This window comes from Neltuma alba, unplaced genomic scaffold (assembly GCF_004799145.2).
Source record: "Neltuma alba isolate B1F8T4 unplaced genomic scaffold, ASM479914v2 tig00012766_pilon, whole genome shotgun sequence".
NCBI lineage: Eukaryota > Viridiplantae > Streptophyta > Magnoliopsida > Fabales > Fabaceae > Neltuma > Neltuma alba.
Genome location: NW_021637176.1, coordinates 21,582 through 41,225, shown reverse-complemented (window position 1 = coordinate 41,225; position 19,644 = coordinate 21,582). Strand labels below are relative to the sequence as shown.

At 32.8% G+C, this 19,644-nt stretch overlaps 1 protein-coding gene across 1 annotated transcript; it reads right to left on the bottom strand.

Moving 5' to 3' along the window:
* Positions 1-7,322: 7,322 nt before the first annotated feature.
* On the bottom strand, positions 7,323-14,706 carry LOC114730819 (receptor-like protein kinase FERONIA). The gene is made up of 3 exons (XM_028917932.1): positions 13,713-14,706; positions 10,656-10,660; positions 7,323-8,808 (listed from the first exon to the last, which is right to left on the bottom strand). Exons 1-3 carry the CDS (start codon positions 14,704-14,706, stop codon positions 7,498-7,500), a joined length of 2,310 nt encoding a protein of 769 aa, XP_028773765.1. The 3' UTR covers positions 7,323-7,497.
* Positions 14,707-19,644: the final 4,938 nt, after the last annotated feature.

The following is a 19,644-nucleotide window of genomic DNA, read 5'->3' as shown; positions in this document are numbered from 1 at the left end:
CATACAAATTTTAAACCCTATAAAATCACTGTATTTTTTGCTCCTACAAAACAATCATAAGAGATGAGAGATCACTTGGAAGGGGTAAAATAATTAATTTTTATTTTTATTTAAAGGGAGGCATTTTAGTCATTTGAAATATTCAAAAATTCTAAATGAGGCCTCATGGCCTCATTAGGAATTTGTTAAAAGTGTAAGTCTTAATTTGGATTTAGATATTTCAGTCAAATTTTATATATGAGCATATATATGAGCACTAAATGTATGAGCATATATATATACTTTTATTTGTTAAAAGTATATATGTATGTATCACTAAATTCTAACATTATATTAATTTCTATTTTCTCATTATCCTTATTAAATATGAGCACATATATATATATATAAAACATTTAATGCTTATTGAAACTATCATAGGGTCTTATAGAAATGACTAAAAATTTCTTCTATAAGTGCTCTTATAATAACGATCAGAGGAAGTAGTATATATTACCAATTTTAGTATTTAATATAAGAGCCAGATCACTATTTATAAACAGTGAAAGAATTAATTAGGTTAATTATTTATCAAAATATGTGGGTTGATTCATAACAACTTAAAAGATTTTGTCTTTTAAATTTACAATTTTTTAAAATTATTCCCATTAAATACATCAAGTAAATGTGCTTTTGTCAAAGGAATTGTAACGCAAATGATGATTTTAAAGGTAATGATTTTAAAATAATCAACACATATTTTTTATAAAAAATTAATCTAATTAATTTTTTTAATTTTTATAAATAAATCATTTAGTTTTTACATGAAAGCATACCAGTCAGTAACTCGCGGCGTACAGCTTTTACTTATTTTATTACCAAATGCACTTGGTGAAGTTCGGCGTTCAGATTTTACTTTAGCAATAAAAAACCAAGAAGCGGCGGAGATTACGTGGGAAACGACGTGGTTGGAGGCAAAGGATGGGCAGCGGAGAAAAGCCAAACGCCTTTAATCTGATTTTTGCAAACAAATGTAAGATAAAAATCAGTTAATATAATATCATTAATTTTTATAAAGGTGAGTTGGATAAATTTAAACTTGTTTGAATGGATAACAAAAAATAAGTTTAGGTATAAAATAACTAAAAATTTAAAAAAAGACATAAGTTTTGAAATGACTTATAAACGAACATGTAATCTAATGATGTATATAAGTATTTTAGATAGATAATGTAACATTTAATATAATTAATTTAGTTTTTTTCATTTGTTCATATTAGCCTATTGGAATCTTATATTAAGCAATAAAAGTAGTATATCAAAAGTATACAATTTGATAAATTTTAGGAAAATGTTAAATTAAAATAATTAAATTTTACTACCTCCGTTCCTAATTATAAGACCCAATTGACTAATTTGAGGAGATTAAGGAAAGAAGTTAAGTTAGTTATTTGTAATAAATATGTGTTGTCTTTCCTAAAATATCCTTACTAATCAACTATATTGGCTAGAACTATAATTATTAGAAAGACTACTTTGGAAAAAAATACATAAATATGAGAGATAAGGTGGATTGGGATATGATATTTAGGACCAAAATAAAAGTCAAATAGGATCTTATATTAAGGATTGGAAGTAGTATTAGTTAATTTTATTAAAGAAAAAACATTAAATTATTGAGTCAAGATAGAGCTCACTTAAATACATTTATCTTTCTTTTCATCTTCATTGTTTTCTTTCTCCACGCTATGCATGGACAAAGCTCAAATTTTTAATCACATGTTTGGATCTCCGTTGGAGGAAACAAACGTGCATTGGAATTAGAGGTGGTAAAACGAGCCGCCCGCTGGCTACGGGCCATATTTTGCCAGCCCACCCCGCCAAGAAGTACCTGCCAACTTTCATCCTTTTTTAAAAACTTTTTTTACACAGCATCAAAATGGTCTCTATTTTTTTAATCCAACTCGCCACGTTATGACGGTTTGGCGGGTTGAGCCTTACCGGCTCTAATTGAAATTGATAAAACTGAGGTTTGTGGATCAATTGGAGTTTTTATATTGTTTGGGTAGGTTTTTTGTCTAAATAATTTTTGCTTGAAAAGTTAGCTGCCGTGGAATGCTCAAATTTTGAGCTTTTTGAGTTGCTACCATGGAGAGAGAAAGCAAATGAGGATAAAAGGAAAGATCAATGTATTTAAGTGGGCCCTAGCTACCTTAATCCAATAATTTGATGCTTTTTTAAGTAATAATTTAATTATTTTTAATATATTGTTTTTGCTTAAATTTATTAAATTATATACATATGATATATTATCTCAGGTCTTTAGTATAAGATTTAGTGGACTAATTTGAAGAGATTAAGAAAGCTAAATAAATTACTTAATTATATCATATGTTACATGATCTCTCTAAATATTTATGCATATCACTAGATGAAAAATCAATTTATAAGCTATGCAAATTAGTTAAAAAAAAAAGATATAATTTTTAGTCATTGTATATCTAAACTTATCTTTTCATTATTTATCCACACAAATTTCAATTTATCAAACTAACTTTTATAAAAATCAATTCAAATATAAATGACATTACACTAATTGATTTTTGACATAACTCATATTTAAAAAAATTAGATGAAATAAAAATTAATTTTATCACCACTAATCTAAACACACCCTAACTTTTGTGTGGCCTTTTTTAAAGAAGCTCATTTGCTTTCATGATGAATCCAAACATCACTTCACGTACAAACGACATAATAAGCACATTCTACATTTTTCAGGGCATGTTTGAGAGGCTCAAACATTGCTGCAAACACTCTAAACTAGCATCCGCATTCTGTGCTGCTCTGCACTCAAAACACTGGCGTTTTGAGTGACGACGGCGTTGCTTTTTTTTTTTTTTTTTTGGCTTTCGACCTTTTTTTACCTTCCTTATTAAAAAAAATGCATTTAAAATTATTTTTGGTTTAAGTTTCATTAGTACTTTAAAGTTTTTTCAAGTATGTTCATTTTCTTAAAATATTATATTTTATCTAGCACGTTGAAATTTTTTTAGATGTGTCCCATTTCTTAAAATTTTTTTTGGTGCAATTATCCAACACCCTAAATTATTTTTTAGGCAAGTTCAGCATCCTTAGAGATATTTTTTGATTCATTCATCATTTTGAAATATTTTGTCAGATGGGTCTAGTATCCTCAAATATTTTGTGATTTATCCAACGCTTTCAAATATTTTTTCATATACATCCAGTATTTTTACTAAATACACATAAAAAAAATATTTTAGAATATTGGATGAAACTTAAAACAAAAATAATTTTAATATATACTACCTTCGATCCTTAATATAAGCGCTAGTTGATTAATTTAAGTAGATTAAGAAAACTAGTTAAATTAATTATTTGTAATCAATATGTGTTATTTTTTTCTAAAATATCCTTACTAATTAAGTGTATTGGCTAAAATTACCATTATTATAACGATTATTTTGGAGAAAAATAAATAAATATGAGAGACAAATTAGATTAGGATCTTGTATTTAGAATCAAAATAAAAGTTAAATAAACTTTTATATTAAGAATATGAGGCAATATATAATTTTTTTGTGATGAATAAGAAGGAAAAAAGCAACAAAAAAAAAGAGAAAGATCCGACGCTGCTTAGCACTCAAAACGTTTGTGTTTTGAGTGTTGAGCACGTCGTGCTCGATAGGCTGATCAGCATAGAATGCGGACGCCTCAAAACCACTTCACATATTGTTCCACGTTTGTCCCATTTCTCGATAGAGCCCTTTGCCTTCAAGTTTGGGCATTCCATGGAATTTGTCAAGCAATATCAATTTAATCTGTCACCTCCGTCCATATGGAAGACCTAGAAGTCCCTAGGTATTACATTCTCTTTTTCGGATAATCTCAAATTCGAAATATTCATCGCCACTCGTTTCTCAATACATTGCATCTAGCTCGTGCTCTGCCACTTTCTTGGAAGGTGTGATGGATTTGGAGATAGTGAAACCTCCAAAGATATATAGATTTGGCATATATTCCACGCGTGGCGAGTTTACAGTGGAAGATGAAATTTGGAATTACAGTGAAAGATGCGACCCCAATTGAACTATATGTATAAAATGATGAAAAATCAGTCTTGGTGAGGCCAATTATCATCTATACACTTGTACAGAATAAGCAGGATGCTTTGTTTTGAAAAAAAAAAAGATCAATAAAATTTTTAATAAAAATGAATTTTATTTTATTTTTATTATGTTTTCTGTATTCCTGGCAGTAACAAATAATATAAGGAAAAGATAATTACAATTTTTCTTCCATCTAATAATTACTCAAATATGCAGATACAAGAGAATAACATAACGAAATTATTTGGTGCATCAGAAATATAATTATAAAACGTTCTTAACACACATACATGCGGAAATGAATGTAACTTAAAATCATCAGACAACCATAGCCTACCTCAGTGACCTTCATTTCATTGAACTGTTGGGAGATCTAACTCTAAGAAGATCTCACGCCCAGGAGCGGAAAAAAGGGAAAAAACAAAAAGAAGCAAAGAATGATCCTCACTGCTTGACCTCGTCAAGTTGCTGCAGTTTGATTCACTCTTCGATTCATCACTACTCGTGAAACCTACTTTCTCTTTTTCTGCTCTAACACGTTGCATCATATATGTTTCCGTCATCAGTATCCATCCTTCACCATTAAATACCACATCCATCCTTTACAAATTTCTTTATACATAACAACGCATCTTTAACCGATGAGTTGCATGTATTTGCTGACTGGGTAGAAACTGGAATTAAAAAAAAAACTATTTTTTATCTTAGATTCAGTATTCTTTAAATTAACTATGTTTTGAATTATGCGGGAGTTTGAACGATTTTTAATCATTAATTTATATTTTGAAAACACAAGGATATGTTAGAGAATCTTCATAACTTTCTTGCCGCGAATATTTGTTATATGATTATACAAACCCTGCATGTCCAGCGGCTAAGCCCCAAATATATGGAAAATGTGTTATGAATATTTCATTAATTTTAATATATATTAATGAAAATCTAGTTAAACCATAGATATTTAGTGCATTGATCGCTCCCGCAAATGTATGTGCTCGATGTAGTAAAAATCCTAGAGTAATCTAGGGTCGTACCCACAGTGAGGTTGTGTTTTTACTAATCCAAATAAGTAACAATGAGAATAGATGAATTGGTTGATGATATATAATGAAATAATAAATTAAAAGCAAGAGAAAATCAAATAGAAGAGAAAATCGATCACTCAAAGCGTTGGGGTTCAGGATTTACCCTAAGGGTTGCTAGTTTCTATTCTTTGAATTGACTCTTTAATTTATTATAGTGACAACTATTCCTAAAGTGTCCTAATATTCTCCTAAATTATTAGTCCCTGTTTAATCAAAGTTGAATTCTTTTCCACGACATCCACACCAATTAAACCTTGAAGCTATCGTCTTAAGTCATCATAAATATCTAGAACCATACATAGCTTAGGTATTTGTGTCTACTTCTCTAAATCTAGGTTCTCTCTTCATCTCCCAGTCCATCAAGATCATCCATAATTTAGATTCAATGGTGGCAAGTCATAAAATCCACATGAAGAATAAGAGAAATAGATATAAAAATCAAAATATATTCATAAAAGCCATAAAAAGAGGCAAAACAACACTGATAAAAACTAACTTCCCAGTTGGGCTACATCCCTACCCCAACTGGGGAATTTAGAAACTCATAATAAAATAAACCATAAACAGTATTGTTCTAAGATCCCCAAACATGACAGAACAAAGGAAGAAGAAAAGAGGAATAAATTGTCAAAGAGTCCAATAGAGGTCCTCTGCTTAGCTGTTGTCACAGGATGAACAAATGTAGTAACTTCGCTGATTTGTTGTCGCAAACAATGTTTTGTTGCTGCCTCTGGGAATGCTCTCTGATGCTTGCTCTCTTGTCCCCAATTATCCCCAGTTCCTTTTGTGTCTTCTCTCCCTTGAATCCCTTGAATCTACCGCCTTTTATCCATATATCTTCTTCAATACGATATATTATATTATATCATGATGATTTGCCTTGCTTCAGATAATTTCACACCTCTGACCCTCTTAATATATCTATATATACAATTATATACATACATAATAAATTTGTTGCAATTGTTGCTCTCCTTTTATTTTATCTTTTTATTTGTGATATTTCCTTCTCTCAATAATTTTATGTCTCCTGCATTAAAAATAATAAAAAATTTGAGTAGATTTTATGCAAGATCATCTTTTATCCTGTAATTGATAAAAGAGAGGAAAATCTACAAAAGATAATTAAACAGGTATAAGATATCCATAAATTTAACCAAATAAATCAAAATATACACCTATTTAATTATAAAATATAGACTTATCATGCATCCATAGAATTTTTTTGGGTAGCACCCGATATCATAAATGAATTTAATTTTTAGTGCATTTATAGTACTTTTTTTTAGTTAGTGAGTGCTACTGAAAAAAATACTTTAAGATGATAGATGCGTTAAAAATTATTTAGTTTATAATACTAGGTTTTATTGAAACAATGCTTTAAAACGCTAGATTCATCAAAAATTCATTAATTTGGGATATTGGGTACTATTGAAAAAATATTTTAGAATGCTGAATATACAAAAAATTAATAAATTAGGATACTAGATACTACTGAAAAACAATTTAGGGTATTGAATATACCAAAAGTTAGCTATTGCTAAAGAATATTCCAAATGAATAAAAAATAAAAATTTTAAAAAAGAATGGGGCCATCCCCGAACGATGAGCATGCGGACCCATAATCTGGGACCTTCATCTCATCAACATCGCGCCTAGAAGAAAGCAAATTAAAGAAGGAATCTTCATTACTTGACTTTGTCAACTTGCTGCTGTTTGATTCACTCCTTCATCCATCTCTACTTGTGAAACCTACTTGTCTTTCTTCCACATTTGTCACTTGCCTGATCAGAACCCTTTCCTTGCTCTTTCCTTCAATTTCGGCCACATCAAGCTTCACTTCCTCTATGCCTTCTCGAACAGTAATCTCTTCATTTACTTGCTACCGTAGAAACAAAATGAGAGGAAAAAGAAAACCATTTTTTTAATGTTGATGATAATGGAGTGTACACATCTTCTTACCAAATTAAGATAAATATGTTCTTGAATTCTATTCATTAGTTTGATTTGAATATTTGATGTGTTTAACATTTGCCCTTTGCAACTTGCTTGGAAGATGCAATAAACTTTGGAATGTTTGTTTTTTTTGGGGGGGGGGGAATTGGACTCCGGAAAGAAAGCGATGTTTTTCTGTATAATAATCGTGCATGCAATTAATAACTTGAAAATTGATGAACGACAAAGTGGTGAATGCAAAATTGTATGTACTTATTTACGAGTTTCATATCTATGTACATTGATTTAAAAGCTTCAACTTGTACTATCAACCAAAAAAAAAAAGGTTAAAACTGGTACGTCCATCACCCATTGAATGCTGATCCTTCTTCAACAATAATGTCCCCATTTAGAGTCCCACCAGGCTTTGTCTTCTCTGCTTTGTCCATTGTCTCCATTAAACATTCTAGGCCTAGCATCACATCACCCATGGATGGCTGTTCATTCCCATTTTTAGCTACACATTTCAATGCAATCTCAGTGTATGCTTTTAAGCACTTCGGCGTTATACTTTCTCTGATGAATGAATCCACATTCTCATAAATGGCATTCTGATCAACAAATCTTTGAAACCAGTCTACAAGGTTTTGCCACTCCCTGTCCACTGCACGGAGAATAGGAGGCCTTCCACATAATGCCTTTAGCAACACAACTCCAAATGAGAATACGTCTGACTTATCCGTCGAGATTTGCAATGTGTAGTATTCTTGATCCATATAACCAATGCTTCCTTTCACTAATGTGCTTATGTTAATGTTAGATCTAGAAATACCCCCAGGTCCCAGTTTGGACAGTTCAGAGTCCGAAATCTTGGCCATCCAATTCTCATCTACTAAGATGTTTTTCGACTTGATGTCACGATGAATAATTGCTTGCTTTGCACCTGTATGTAGATAATGAAGCCCTCGTCCAGCACCTAGGCAAATCTCCAGCCTTTGATTCCAAGAAAGTGGTTTGTTTTCAGAATCATAAAGATGCTCACGAAAGGTCCCACGAGCCATGAACTCATAGATGAGGATCATCTCATTGTCATCATTGCAGTAACCAATGAGAGATACCAAATGATGGTGACGAAGTTGAGAAAGCATTTCAATCTCAGTTTCGAACTCTTTAAGCCCCTGTTGTGAACCTTGTTTGAGACGCTTGATTGCCACAGGAACTGAACCGTTCTCAATGTGACCTTTATAGACATTACCAAACCCTCCAACGCCTATAATTAAACTATCATGGAAATTATTAGTGGCTGCTCTTACCACGATTATTGAGAAGTAACGACATAAATCATATGGCAACACTGAGGATTTGATTGTTTTTGACGTCAACAATGATTTTGGTCCCAACTGTGGATTTCCTTGATTGGTTACAGCTCTAGCCAATGGACAGTAAGCCAGCAAAATGATGAGAGATAGCACAATGAAGCCGAAAGTTGACCCCACAATTATAGAAGTGAGTCTCATTTTTGGTGGGTTCTTGTTAGGAGCCTTCGGAAGCAATGGGGGAGAAAGAGGTGGATCGGGATTGGAACTTGCGACGCTGTTTCTAAAGTCACTTACTTTAAGAATTTCGATGCCATTCAATAAGACATCTCTATAAGTGCTTCTCCCAGTTGGGTGTGGCTTTGTTTGGGAGAGTGTTTCGTGGGCCAAAAGCTGGTGGAAAATTAAAATAAGGCCGATTGCATTTTGAAGGTAGTTTGGATCAGCATTTGGGCCATCCTACTTATCCACCAAAAGCCAGATTGGAAAGCCCGACCTGTTAAGCTACCTAGAGAAGCTTTTCGAAGTTGAAATCGTGCTTATGGATCGTTATTTTTTGTCAGATGCTCATTTCCCATGAAAATATTTTCTCTCCCCATTTTTTTATTCCTTTCTTTCCTCTGCCTTCTCTCATTTTCTTTTTGATCGAAGGCCTTTCCTCATTTTCATTCCCGTCTTTCTTTGTGCCTCCACTCGAAAAACTGAGCTTCGCCGCTGGAGAGAAGAGCTACGCTGTCGAGTCTGTTGCTATAGCTCCGTCGCCTCTCTGCCATTTTTTTTCCGTTGGCTGACGTGAGGTGAGTGTTGTGTTGGGTCTGGTGGGGAAGCATCTCTGTGCGCTTCATCGGTCATCCAAAGGTGTTGGCATGTCAGATCTGAAGACTTCCCCGGAAGCTGCGGTGGCTGGCGTCTGAGCACTGGGAGTGAGTTGCCGGCGTATATCTCGGCCGAAGAGTGCAAAACACAGTCCGATATGCCTTTCTCAGGCTCTATTATTGCCGATCTAGTATATACTATACAGATTCTCTGTTCTCATCTTTCTCTTTTCATCTAGCTTGCTCTGGTTGCATGTAACGGCTGACCTGTAGATTTGTAGTGGAGTTGAGCTGATGTACAAATTAATTCGAGCTTGGTTTGTGTTGAGCTAATCTATCTGGTACTACAAAGTCACCGTTTCTGGTTCCTTCTGTGTAGATTTTTTTTTGATCAGGTTCCTTTTCTGTAGAGTTAAACATGATGGATTGTAATCTGTTCAAGTATGGATTCTGCTCTTAGAAACTGAACTTGTTGGGATTTTTTCTCTTATGTTAATACAATGGTTTGTAAATAGTCGTGTGTCCTCTGTGTTTTCTCTTCCATCACCTATTTCGGCCATAATTGATGAGGAGAGGAGGTTTATTTTGGGAAAAAAAATAGAGACTAGAGTCGGGCTGAACACGCGTTTTTTTCATTGCATGAGCATCTGATGGAAAAAAACATGGTATGAGCAATGGTTGGTATGAGCATGTAACAGGAAAAAAACAAAGAAGCAGTAGCATAGGCAATGCTGGTCATTAAAAAATTAGAATCATTCGTGAGAGATGCAAACTGAAGTTAGTAAAGAAGAGTACTGAACTATTAGAGTGAGGAAGCCAAAGATAGAAAGAGTGTGTTATCCCCGTTTATCTTTTGTTCCATCACCTATTTCGGCCATATTCCATGAGGAGAAAAAGATTTTTGAAAAAAAAACAGAACTGATATATATTTTGGTAATTTAAATGCGCTTTCATTGAATTTATATATTTGGATCACATCATTTGTGCTTTGATGTGTGAAATTTTTTCGAATAATGGTTGTTAGGTTGCTTAATAAGTTAGTCTTACACTTATATTATTTTGGATAGAAAAATGGATTCTGATAAAGGAAAGGCGACATGGGATCCTTACACAACAAAATTTTTTTATTGATATTTGTGTTGAGCAAATAGTGCAAAAGGAACGACAAGGATCGTCATTTACAGGACCTGGTTGGACTAAAATTCAACAGAGTTTTAATGAAAGGAGTGGGAAAAATTATGACAAGAGATAACTGAAGAATAGATTTGACATATTAAGAGAAGATTGGAAGTTGTGGGATAAACTTATATCTGGAGAGACTGGCATTGGTTATGATGCAGCAACAAATAGGGCTTTCGATGAGTGGTGGCAACGAAAATTAATGGTAACTACTTGCACTGGTTGACTTTTAATTTTGAATATCGATACAGACATTACTTGATTCCGCCTAATTATCTTAATGTAGGTGGACCCTAATTTCAAGAAATTTAGACATTAGGGGTTGATGTTTGCATTAGATCTGTGAAAATATTCAAAGATGTTGTGGCTTCGGGAGACCACATGTACGCACCATCAGCGTCACAGCCTTAGCCAGCATTTGCTCCACAACCTGACACAAAAGGGGAGGAGGATGTTTATATAGTCGGGCTGGACCAACACGAAGGGTTAGGGGATAGTGAGGATGAAAATTTTGGTGTTGATCTAACAGTTAGTGCAGGGGTTACAGATGACTTTGCTGGTTGCAACTTAAACAACCCTGCGAGTACTGGACCAAGTGGCTCAGGAAGCTATGGAAAGAGGAAGAGGGATAAGACCTCTAATGCAAAGAAGAAGAAAAAAGTTGTTGCGTCTACAAAAATTTCTGATAGCCTTAGTGTTATAGCAGCTGTTTCTGACAAGCGAGCAGTAGCATTGGTTAAAGATCCCCAAATAGTTGACAAGGTTTTGGCACACTTGACTATCGTTGAGGAGCTTAATTGTAACAATAAGCTATATTATGCATGTGCCAAGATGCTTATGTGGTTGAGGTGGGCTAGGCCAGCCTATTTGGGATTTATGCATGATAGAAGCAAGTTGTTAGCATGGTTAATACTGGCAGCACAAGACCCAGACACATGGAAGGGACCTGTAGATTAGGATTTAGTTTAGGACTTTGTTGTTTCACTGTTGTTACTACACTTGTTAACTTGAACTAATTGCTATTTGAACTTGAACTAATGTGACCTGTTGTAGGAACTTTATTAATGACTATGTAATATATTTATGCTAATTTCTACTTGACATCTGTGTTTGGTTTTTCTGTTTGCAGTATGAAAATTATTTAAACTTTGTTTAGTGTAGTCCTTATAATGCTTACACTTTGTTGTCATCATAGTTACAGGGTTAATTCCAGAAATGGCTAATTGGAATGATGATTCACTATGGAATGAAGATACTTTGAGGGATTGGAATGATGATTCATAGTGGAATGAAGATGACCATTCAAGACAGTTATCCATAATTAATGAGGAATTAACACAATATGAAACAGTAGGTGCATTGGTTGGTCATTACTGTGAAATGTATATGTTTAAACAACGCTGCAGAACCAGTGAGCAGATAGGAAATTTATGGGTACAAGGCATTATGAATGGGCATGACGATCGATGTCCTGAAATGTTTAGAGTGGATAAAAATATTTTCCACCTCTTATGTACTAAATTGGAGGAACATGGTTTACGAAAGTCTAAGTATGTAGGAATTGAAGAAATGGTTGCGATGTTTTTAAACAAGGTTGCACATGGACAATGTAATAGGATGATCCAGGAACGATTTCAACATTCAAGGAAAACTGTAAGTAGACCTTTTCACAATGTACTGCAAGCTTGCCTTAGCCTATCAAGTGAACTTATTCGACCCATAGATCCTACATTTCGTGGAACTCATAGAAAAATTAAGAATGATCCACGTTATTATCCATTTTTTAAGGACACAATTGGAGTAATTGATGGTACTCACATACCGTGTGTTGTCCCTACTGCAAAATGAGATAAATTTATTGGCCGAAAGGGAAATCCATCACAGAATGTCATGGCTGTATGTGATTGGGATATGTGTTTTACTTTTGTCTAGGTAGGATGGGAGGGATCTGCACATGATGCTCGTATATTTGACAGTGCTATTACAAATTCATCTCTAAATTTCTCTCATATACCTCCAAGTATATGTTTATATGTTCCAATCACGCATGTTTTTAATTATTTCATATTTTTATTCATTTCATAATATCTCAAATTGTTTCATGAATCGTTAGGGAAATATTACTTGGTTGATGCGAGATATCCAACATCAAATGGATATCTAGGTCCATACAGATGTGAGCGCTACCACCTTCCGGACCTCCGACGACAAGTAGGATTCTGAAATAGTAACGAAGTCTTTAATTATTATCAGTCTAGTTTAAGGTGCACAATAGAAAGAACATTCGGTGTTTGAAAGAATAGATTTCAAATCCTACGAAATATGCATAGTTACGACTTCCAAACACAAGTGTACTTAGTCTGTGCAACAATGGCCATTCATAACCTTATAAGGAGACATTCAAGCTCTGACTTCTATTTTCAACAAGCTGAAGATGGTAATGTAGTTGGCGAACATGATCAAGCTGAAGCTAGTCAACCATCATCTTCAAATGTCAATTCACAGTTTTCATCACATATGAATCGCGTCCGTGATGCAATCAGAGACCAAATTATCCATAGCTTGTCAATTAATTAATTATGTAATATTATTATTTCGTTTCACTTTGTCGCAATACTACAAATTGGAGTTTAAAACATTTTTATCCATTCAAATTATGTTTCACTTTTATTTGCCTTATTTTTTTTCATTTCTCTACTGTTTTCAAATTTAATTCACTTAATCAATTTCACTTATTCATATTAAATTAATTTAAATTCATTGTCTTATGTCACTTCATTTTTTTTTATCATGTTTCACTTTATATTTAAAATATTTTTTATGATTTCTCAAAAGGTTTCAATTTTAATTCACTCATTAAATTTCACTTCTTCATTATATTATCTCAACTTTGTTTTTTTTTTTCATATTTCACTTTATATTTAAAATATTTTTTATGATTTCTTTAAAATTTTAAAATTTAATCCACTCATTAAATTTGATTTCTTCATACTAAATTATTTTAATTTTAATGTATTATTTGAAATCAATTTTTTATCATATTTTATTATTTATTAAAACTCATACCTATTTTGGTAATTTTTCAGCCAAACTTACTTTTATTCAACTATAATCCAAACAAGCCTTTACCAATCTCACTTTTGCAAACTAACTTTTATGAACTTCAATCCAAACACAATTTAGCTTATCCAATTTAACTTTTACTAACTTCACTTTTCCATAAGCTCCTTTTCCTATAAGCTGTTTTTCTAATCGTTGATCCAAACAGGCACTTAATTGAAAGATTCAGCTTCTTTAACCTTCCGTCACCCGGCATCCACACCGCGTAGTCCTTGTGGATAGGAACTAATAATTTCTGAGTCCACATCATCACATCGGCGAGATGCTCTACCAAAGCATCATTTATGAAGATTTGAAAAACTCTGTCCCCAGTGTTGCGAATTTTTTCATCAAACTCACAAAAATGCAATCTCACCATATAATGAAACGCTGAGTCCACTGGAAACTGCCAGGTCACGTTAAATCTGGACTTTTCCTTCACCCCATCGTTTCGAGCAGTCAGGTATACTTTACCTGGTGCAGTATAATTTGGATAATTTGTGTGATCTATCTGCAAACGAAAACCTGCGGATACACTAAATGGGCGCTCCCGCTCCAAGTATGCATTATCCTGCTCCCAATAACGAAACATGCCTGTGTCTTCATCGGAACCGATCTGACTTCCGCCAACATTAGCTCTGTAAATAGTCTCCAGAGCAGTGCTGCTCTGAACTGGATACTGCAGGTTTCCACCATCTAGCATCATCCCTTGCAGATTTTTTGGGTCTGTGTAATAAAGAAAGGCGAGCATAGAGACAGCCTCAATACCATTGACGAAAGCATAAGCGTTTTGATGAGATGGGTTGGGCGTGAAGGTTATCATAAGCCCCTCACTGGGTCCATATATATTGAGGCAGTACTCTCGTACAATGGTTTCTTCGCCAGCGTCATCAGCGGTGATTGAAGCATTAAAGTCTTTCAAAAGAGTGTGAGATCCAACTCTGACGGAGAAGAACGTGTCGGACCGAAGGAAGTTGGGTTCGTAGGAAAATGGGTAAAAGTAAAGGCGAATAAACTTTTGGCCGCCGGTCTTCAATGGAAACAAGTAGGAGATTTCAGAGCGAGAGATACGTGTATAAATTGTGTATTTTGTTTTTAAGATATTATAATTTAATTTTAAATTCTCATAAAAAGTATCAGACATATAATCATGTGGCACCCGCATTCAGTGCTCATCACCTGATGAGCAATCTGGGCTGTCCAGCTCTAATCTGGACAGTCCAGATTTAATATTTTTAAATAATTATTTAAGAATAGAAAAAATTATATTTTTAAAGAATGATAGTTAAGAGATTATCATTATTTTTATCCTATACCTATTAAAATAATTATTTTAAAAAATAAAAATAAAAATAAAATTAAATCTGGACTGTCCAGATCAGATCTGGACGGTCCAGATCTGATGAGCGTTGGGTGCTCATCAAAACTGATGAGCACCCAATGCAAATCCAATCATGTGCGTGACTGGACAATTTAATATAATAAATATAAGAAACATGAATTAAATATTTTTTAAAAAAAGAATCCAAAAATCATTATCAACTCTTAAAAAGAATGCAGACAGTTGTTGAAGAAAGAAGCCCCAGCGGAAACTGCAAACTAAAGCCTACCTCTTCTTCTTCTTTTTTAATTTCTTTTTACATAGAGAAAACTTCAAATAAAAAAACAAGAAAAACAAAAACCAGGCTTTTCTAGTCAAACCTAACATCAAGTTTTGGAATGCCTCACTGATCTTATTTGTAAGGTAGAGAGGGAGAATTTTTTTTTTGTCCCAATTAAAAGGTGCACCATTAATGTTTTTTTATCACCAGCTTCATTTTTTATCCATCATTAAATATTAATGTATATTGTTTAATTTTTTAAAATATATATTGACAAGACTAAAGGTGAATACATTCTAAATTTTAAGATAGCATTAATAAATTTTAAGACTTTTCTTCATTCTTGTAAAATATGTCGAAAATGATTTATAAATAAGATGAAATGCTCATTATGTAATATCTGGCATGTCCTAGTAAAAGTCAAATACAGTTAGGGTAAAAGAGTAACTTTAAAAAATTTCCAACCATAAGAGTAATGTTAAAAAATATATTCAAAATTTTAGAAAATTTTTAAAAATTCATGAAAGATAGAGATTAATACTTTGTATCGTATTTGAGGATCAAAAGAAGTAAAAATTAGAAACTACCTTAAAAGGAAATTTTATTTAATTTCTTAAATTTTGGTTAATTAAGGGATAAAGAGCCAAATGTAATTATTAAAAAAAAAAACCAAGAGGCATCAAATAATTGAAGACAAATAATAGAAAATTATTTCAGGATTAATGTGCATTTCTGAAAGTGACTTCATGTTCCAGAAATGAAAATTTTTGCTCAAAGAATATTTTATGCTATTTTATAAAAGAAATTAACAATTGTTCATATGGTTCAGTTGATTTTATGCTTAAATTTTGTATTATTATATATTATATATTATTCACTGTCTCAATTTTTATATTATTTATATTTTGTAACAAACCAAATTTTACATTAAAAAAATAATTATATATCATGAAGCGCTCAAAGTAACCGCTCTTGAAGCGCTCTCTTCTCCTCTAAAACATTTGTCCTCTTATTGAGTTCTCTTACCTTTCAATGTTTTGCCACCCTGTGTTCTTAGGAAAAGGATTTCTTTAATCATGAGGAATGCTGCTTTCTCAATTACTAAAGGGTTGAGAAATATTTCTTAAAAAGGGTATTCTTGGGTACAACTCGAATAATATGTTTGTTGTTTTTGTTACAAAGATTACCAATAAGCATGTATTTTTATAAATGAAATTTCGTAAACTCTATAGATATTAAAAATTACTAGATCAAATAATAAAGACCCTATAAAAATACAGGAAGATCATTGAAAAGTAAAATAAATTATATGAACATGTATATTTATTTTCCTATTCCATTTTGAGAGTATGTGTTGTGAACAATCAAACATCAAAAAAACATCAGGTCATTAATATACATTTATATTTCATGAATAAATTAATGAAATAAAATATCGTCGACTCTCTTTTGTAAGGGTGTTCATGGGATGGGATGGGATAGGGACGACCCTGCCCCAGTCCCATCCCAATAATCGAGATGGGACGGCTTTTCCGTCTTGTGTCCTGTCCCATCCTAATAGCATCCCGTCCCAATTAACTAGGACAGGACAAGGACGTCCCATCTTTTTTTTTGGATTTTTTTATTTTTTAATTTGAAAACTAATTATACAGGAAGTGTAAAAACATACAATAAAAACTACGTGAGGAAAATAGGTAAAAATGAGGACACAATGGCAAAGAAAAAGAATGTTTTTTGTAATCATGAGAGACAAAAAATAAACAAACCTAAAATATTCACTACAAAAAATGTCATCTAACCCATACAAAAACAACTTATAAACAAATAAAAAATAACAATTGATAAATATCATTACAAAATACTATTACAGTGATAAATAAAATAAATATATAACAACTAAAAATAAAGATAATACATTGGAATGGGATCGAGACTGGGACATGACACCCCTATCCCACATCCCGTCCCATCCCTAAACAATTTTATCCCGTCCTACTTTCGTCCCATCCCAAAAACTTTCAAGGCGGGATTATCCCATCCCAAAATGATTGGGACAAGGACAGAATGCTGGTATGGGACACAGTTGAACACCCTTACTCCTTCCCATAATATAATTCACTTTGAATCTTGCCGCAACCAAGACATTTTCCTGAAATCTCCAACCCATTCACTGGATCACCACTAGGATATATGTCCTAGGCAAACGAAAGAAGATAACAAGCAAAACACAGTTGTCAGGAGAATATGTCGTCAAAAAAAAATTATACATACAGGAACTCATTTCAAAACAGCATCTCACTCACTCACAATCAAGAGGAAACGTTTCATTTTTGTTTTTTTGGTTTCCTTAAAATATGAATCAATGAGTCCAAAACTCGCAATACATCAATCACTAATACTTACGTCAAAGAATATGCCATCAAAACAATTACATAACAAGAGAAAAAAATGCCTTACATATATTACAACTCATAGACCTTCTGGACAATAAAATAATACTCCATTTAGTTTTTAATATAAGAGTTAGACAACTAATTTATAGATATTAAAAAAAATTAATTTGGTTATTTGAATAAATTTGTGTTGATTTTCCTAGAATACCCACTACAAAAAAAACACTGATTTATCGACGGAATTACTCACGGAATTACCGACGGAAACTAAAATTACTGACGGAATTGCGACGGACAGGAATTACCAACGGAATTTTCGACGGAATGCATTCCGTCGGAAATTTTTCCGTCACTAAATCAATTTGCGATGAGATCACAAATTCTGTCGATAATTTCTGATGGAATTTCCGACCGAAAATACCGACGGAATTTTCCGTCACAAATTTTGCAACGGAATATTCCGTGACTGATTAGCCACGGAATTTCAGACGGAATATTCCATGGCTAATTCCGTGGCAAAATTGTTTCCCGTCAATTTTTTTTTTCATTTTGTGCTATTTTAATTTAATCAATTGTTTTTTTAAGAGGGAACGAAAGATAATTGAATTTGTTAAAAAATCAAATATGCTATTAAAAGATATATATATATATATATAGTCTTTCCCACATCCAAATGCTTCAAATGTCAAGTGTCAAGTGTGAAATAAAAGATAGAAATAATAATAACAACTGTCAACTATCATTTACTAAATTTATATTGCTGCTAGAGGGCTCAGTTTAATTCTCATTCCTTCCAATGCAGACATGATTTTGTTATAATTTTCTCTCATCTCTTGATGCTCCTGTTTGATTTGCTGATTCTCCTGTGTAAGCTTCGTTATCCTCATGCGCAATTCAGTTTCAACATTGGCATTTATACTTGTGCTGTTAATGGAAGGAGAAGACCTCTGGGTACAAATATCATCATCAGCCTCAGACCCAAATCCATAGATGCGGCCCTTCTTGTTCTTGCCACCTATAACATCTAACCATCTGTTAAATTCTTCCTGATTAGATTGTATGCTTGGAGAGCCTCTTTCAGAACTTAGTTTTTCCTTTCTTTTCATGAACTCATCCTATAAAACAAAAAGACGACAGGAATATATTATAAGTGCATGTTATGGAAGGCAAGATTCTTCTCAACTTAATCCCAACAACAACCAGATCAAGTCAAGTCCAAAAATAAAATTGCACTAAGGATAAGAAAAGATACCATAATTCATTAATTTCCAGCATATGATGACATATTCACCAATTCTATCCAAAAAAAAAAAAACAGGGTATAGGAAGTTCCTATAAGTAATTGGGTGTGAGGGCCAAATGAATGGACAGTGGGAAGAGAACATGGAAGTTTTGAAACGAAAGGAAAAATATTGTACCTTAATTAAATGATTTTTTAGATAACTGAAAATAAAGAATCCTAAATACTATTTAAAATCCAGAAGAACTATTTAATAGTATTGGAAAAAGAACACCGTATCAAACTTCAAGACTCTCTTCACTCAAAGCTCGGGTTTTCTCAAGCTTAGAACTTATTCTTTAAGGCTATATCCACCAAACATTTGATATACTAATATGCATTTATATATATAAAAAATACATTGCATGAGTTTGATACACTGCTACCGACGTTATTGGACATTAATATATAGTTAATATATAGGTACCACTTTTGCATTTCCTCTTTTTCTATGCAACCACTACCCCAATATCGGTGCCTTTGCAACACAATATCCGAGAGTCAATGCACAAAGCAAAACACTTCTTTTTTTTTTTACCTAGCTAAAAAAGTCAAGTTTTGGCAATATACTTATTAGAGAGGTTTAGGTATAGAACTATAAATATAAACCTATATGGTCTATCCCGCATGGTAGAATATTGCCTAATGATCAATAGTGGATTAGGAAAATATATATATATATATATATATTCCAACTGAGATCGATGTGTTCACCTTATACAAGGGATAATATTTTTTTAAAAAAATTTTAAGAAATGACCTACTCAGTGACTATACATAGAATCATAAATACTTTTCTCAAGAAAAGCAACTCGTCAAAGAGGTGCAGG

Bases quoted from the DNA above. Each gene is read 5' to 3' on its own strand.
- LOC114730819 (XM_028917932.1), bottom strand. From the start codon at position 14,706: ATGCGGGTGCCACATGATTATATGTCTGATACTTTTTATGAGAATTTA.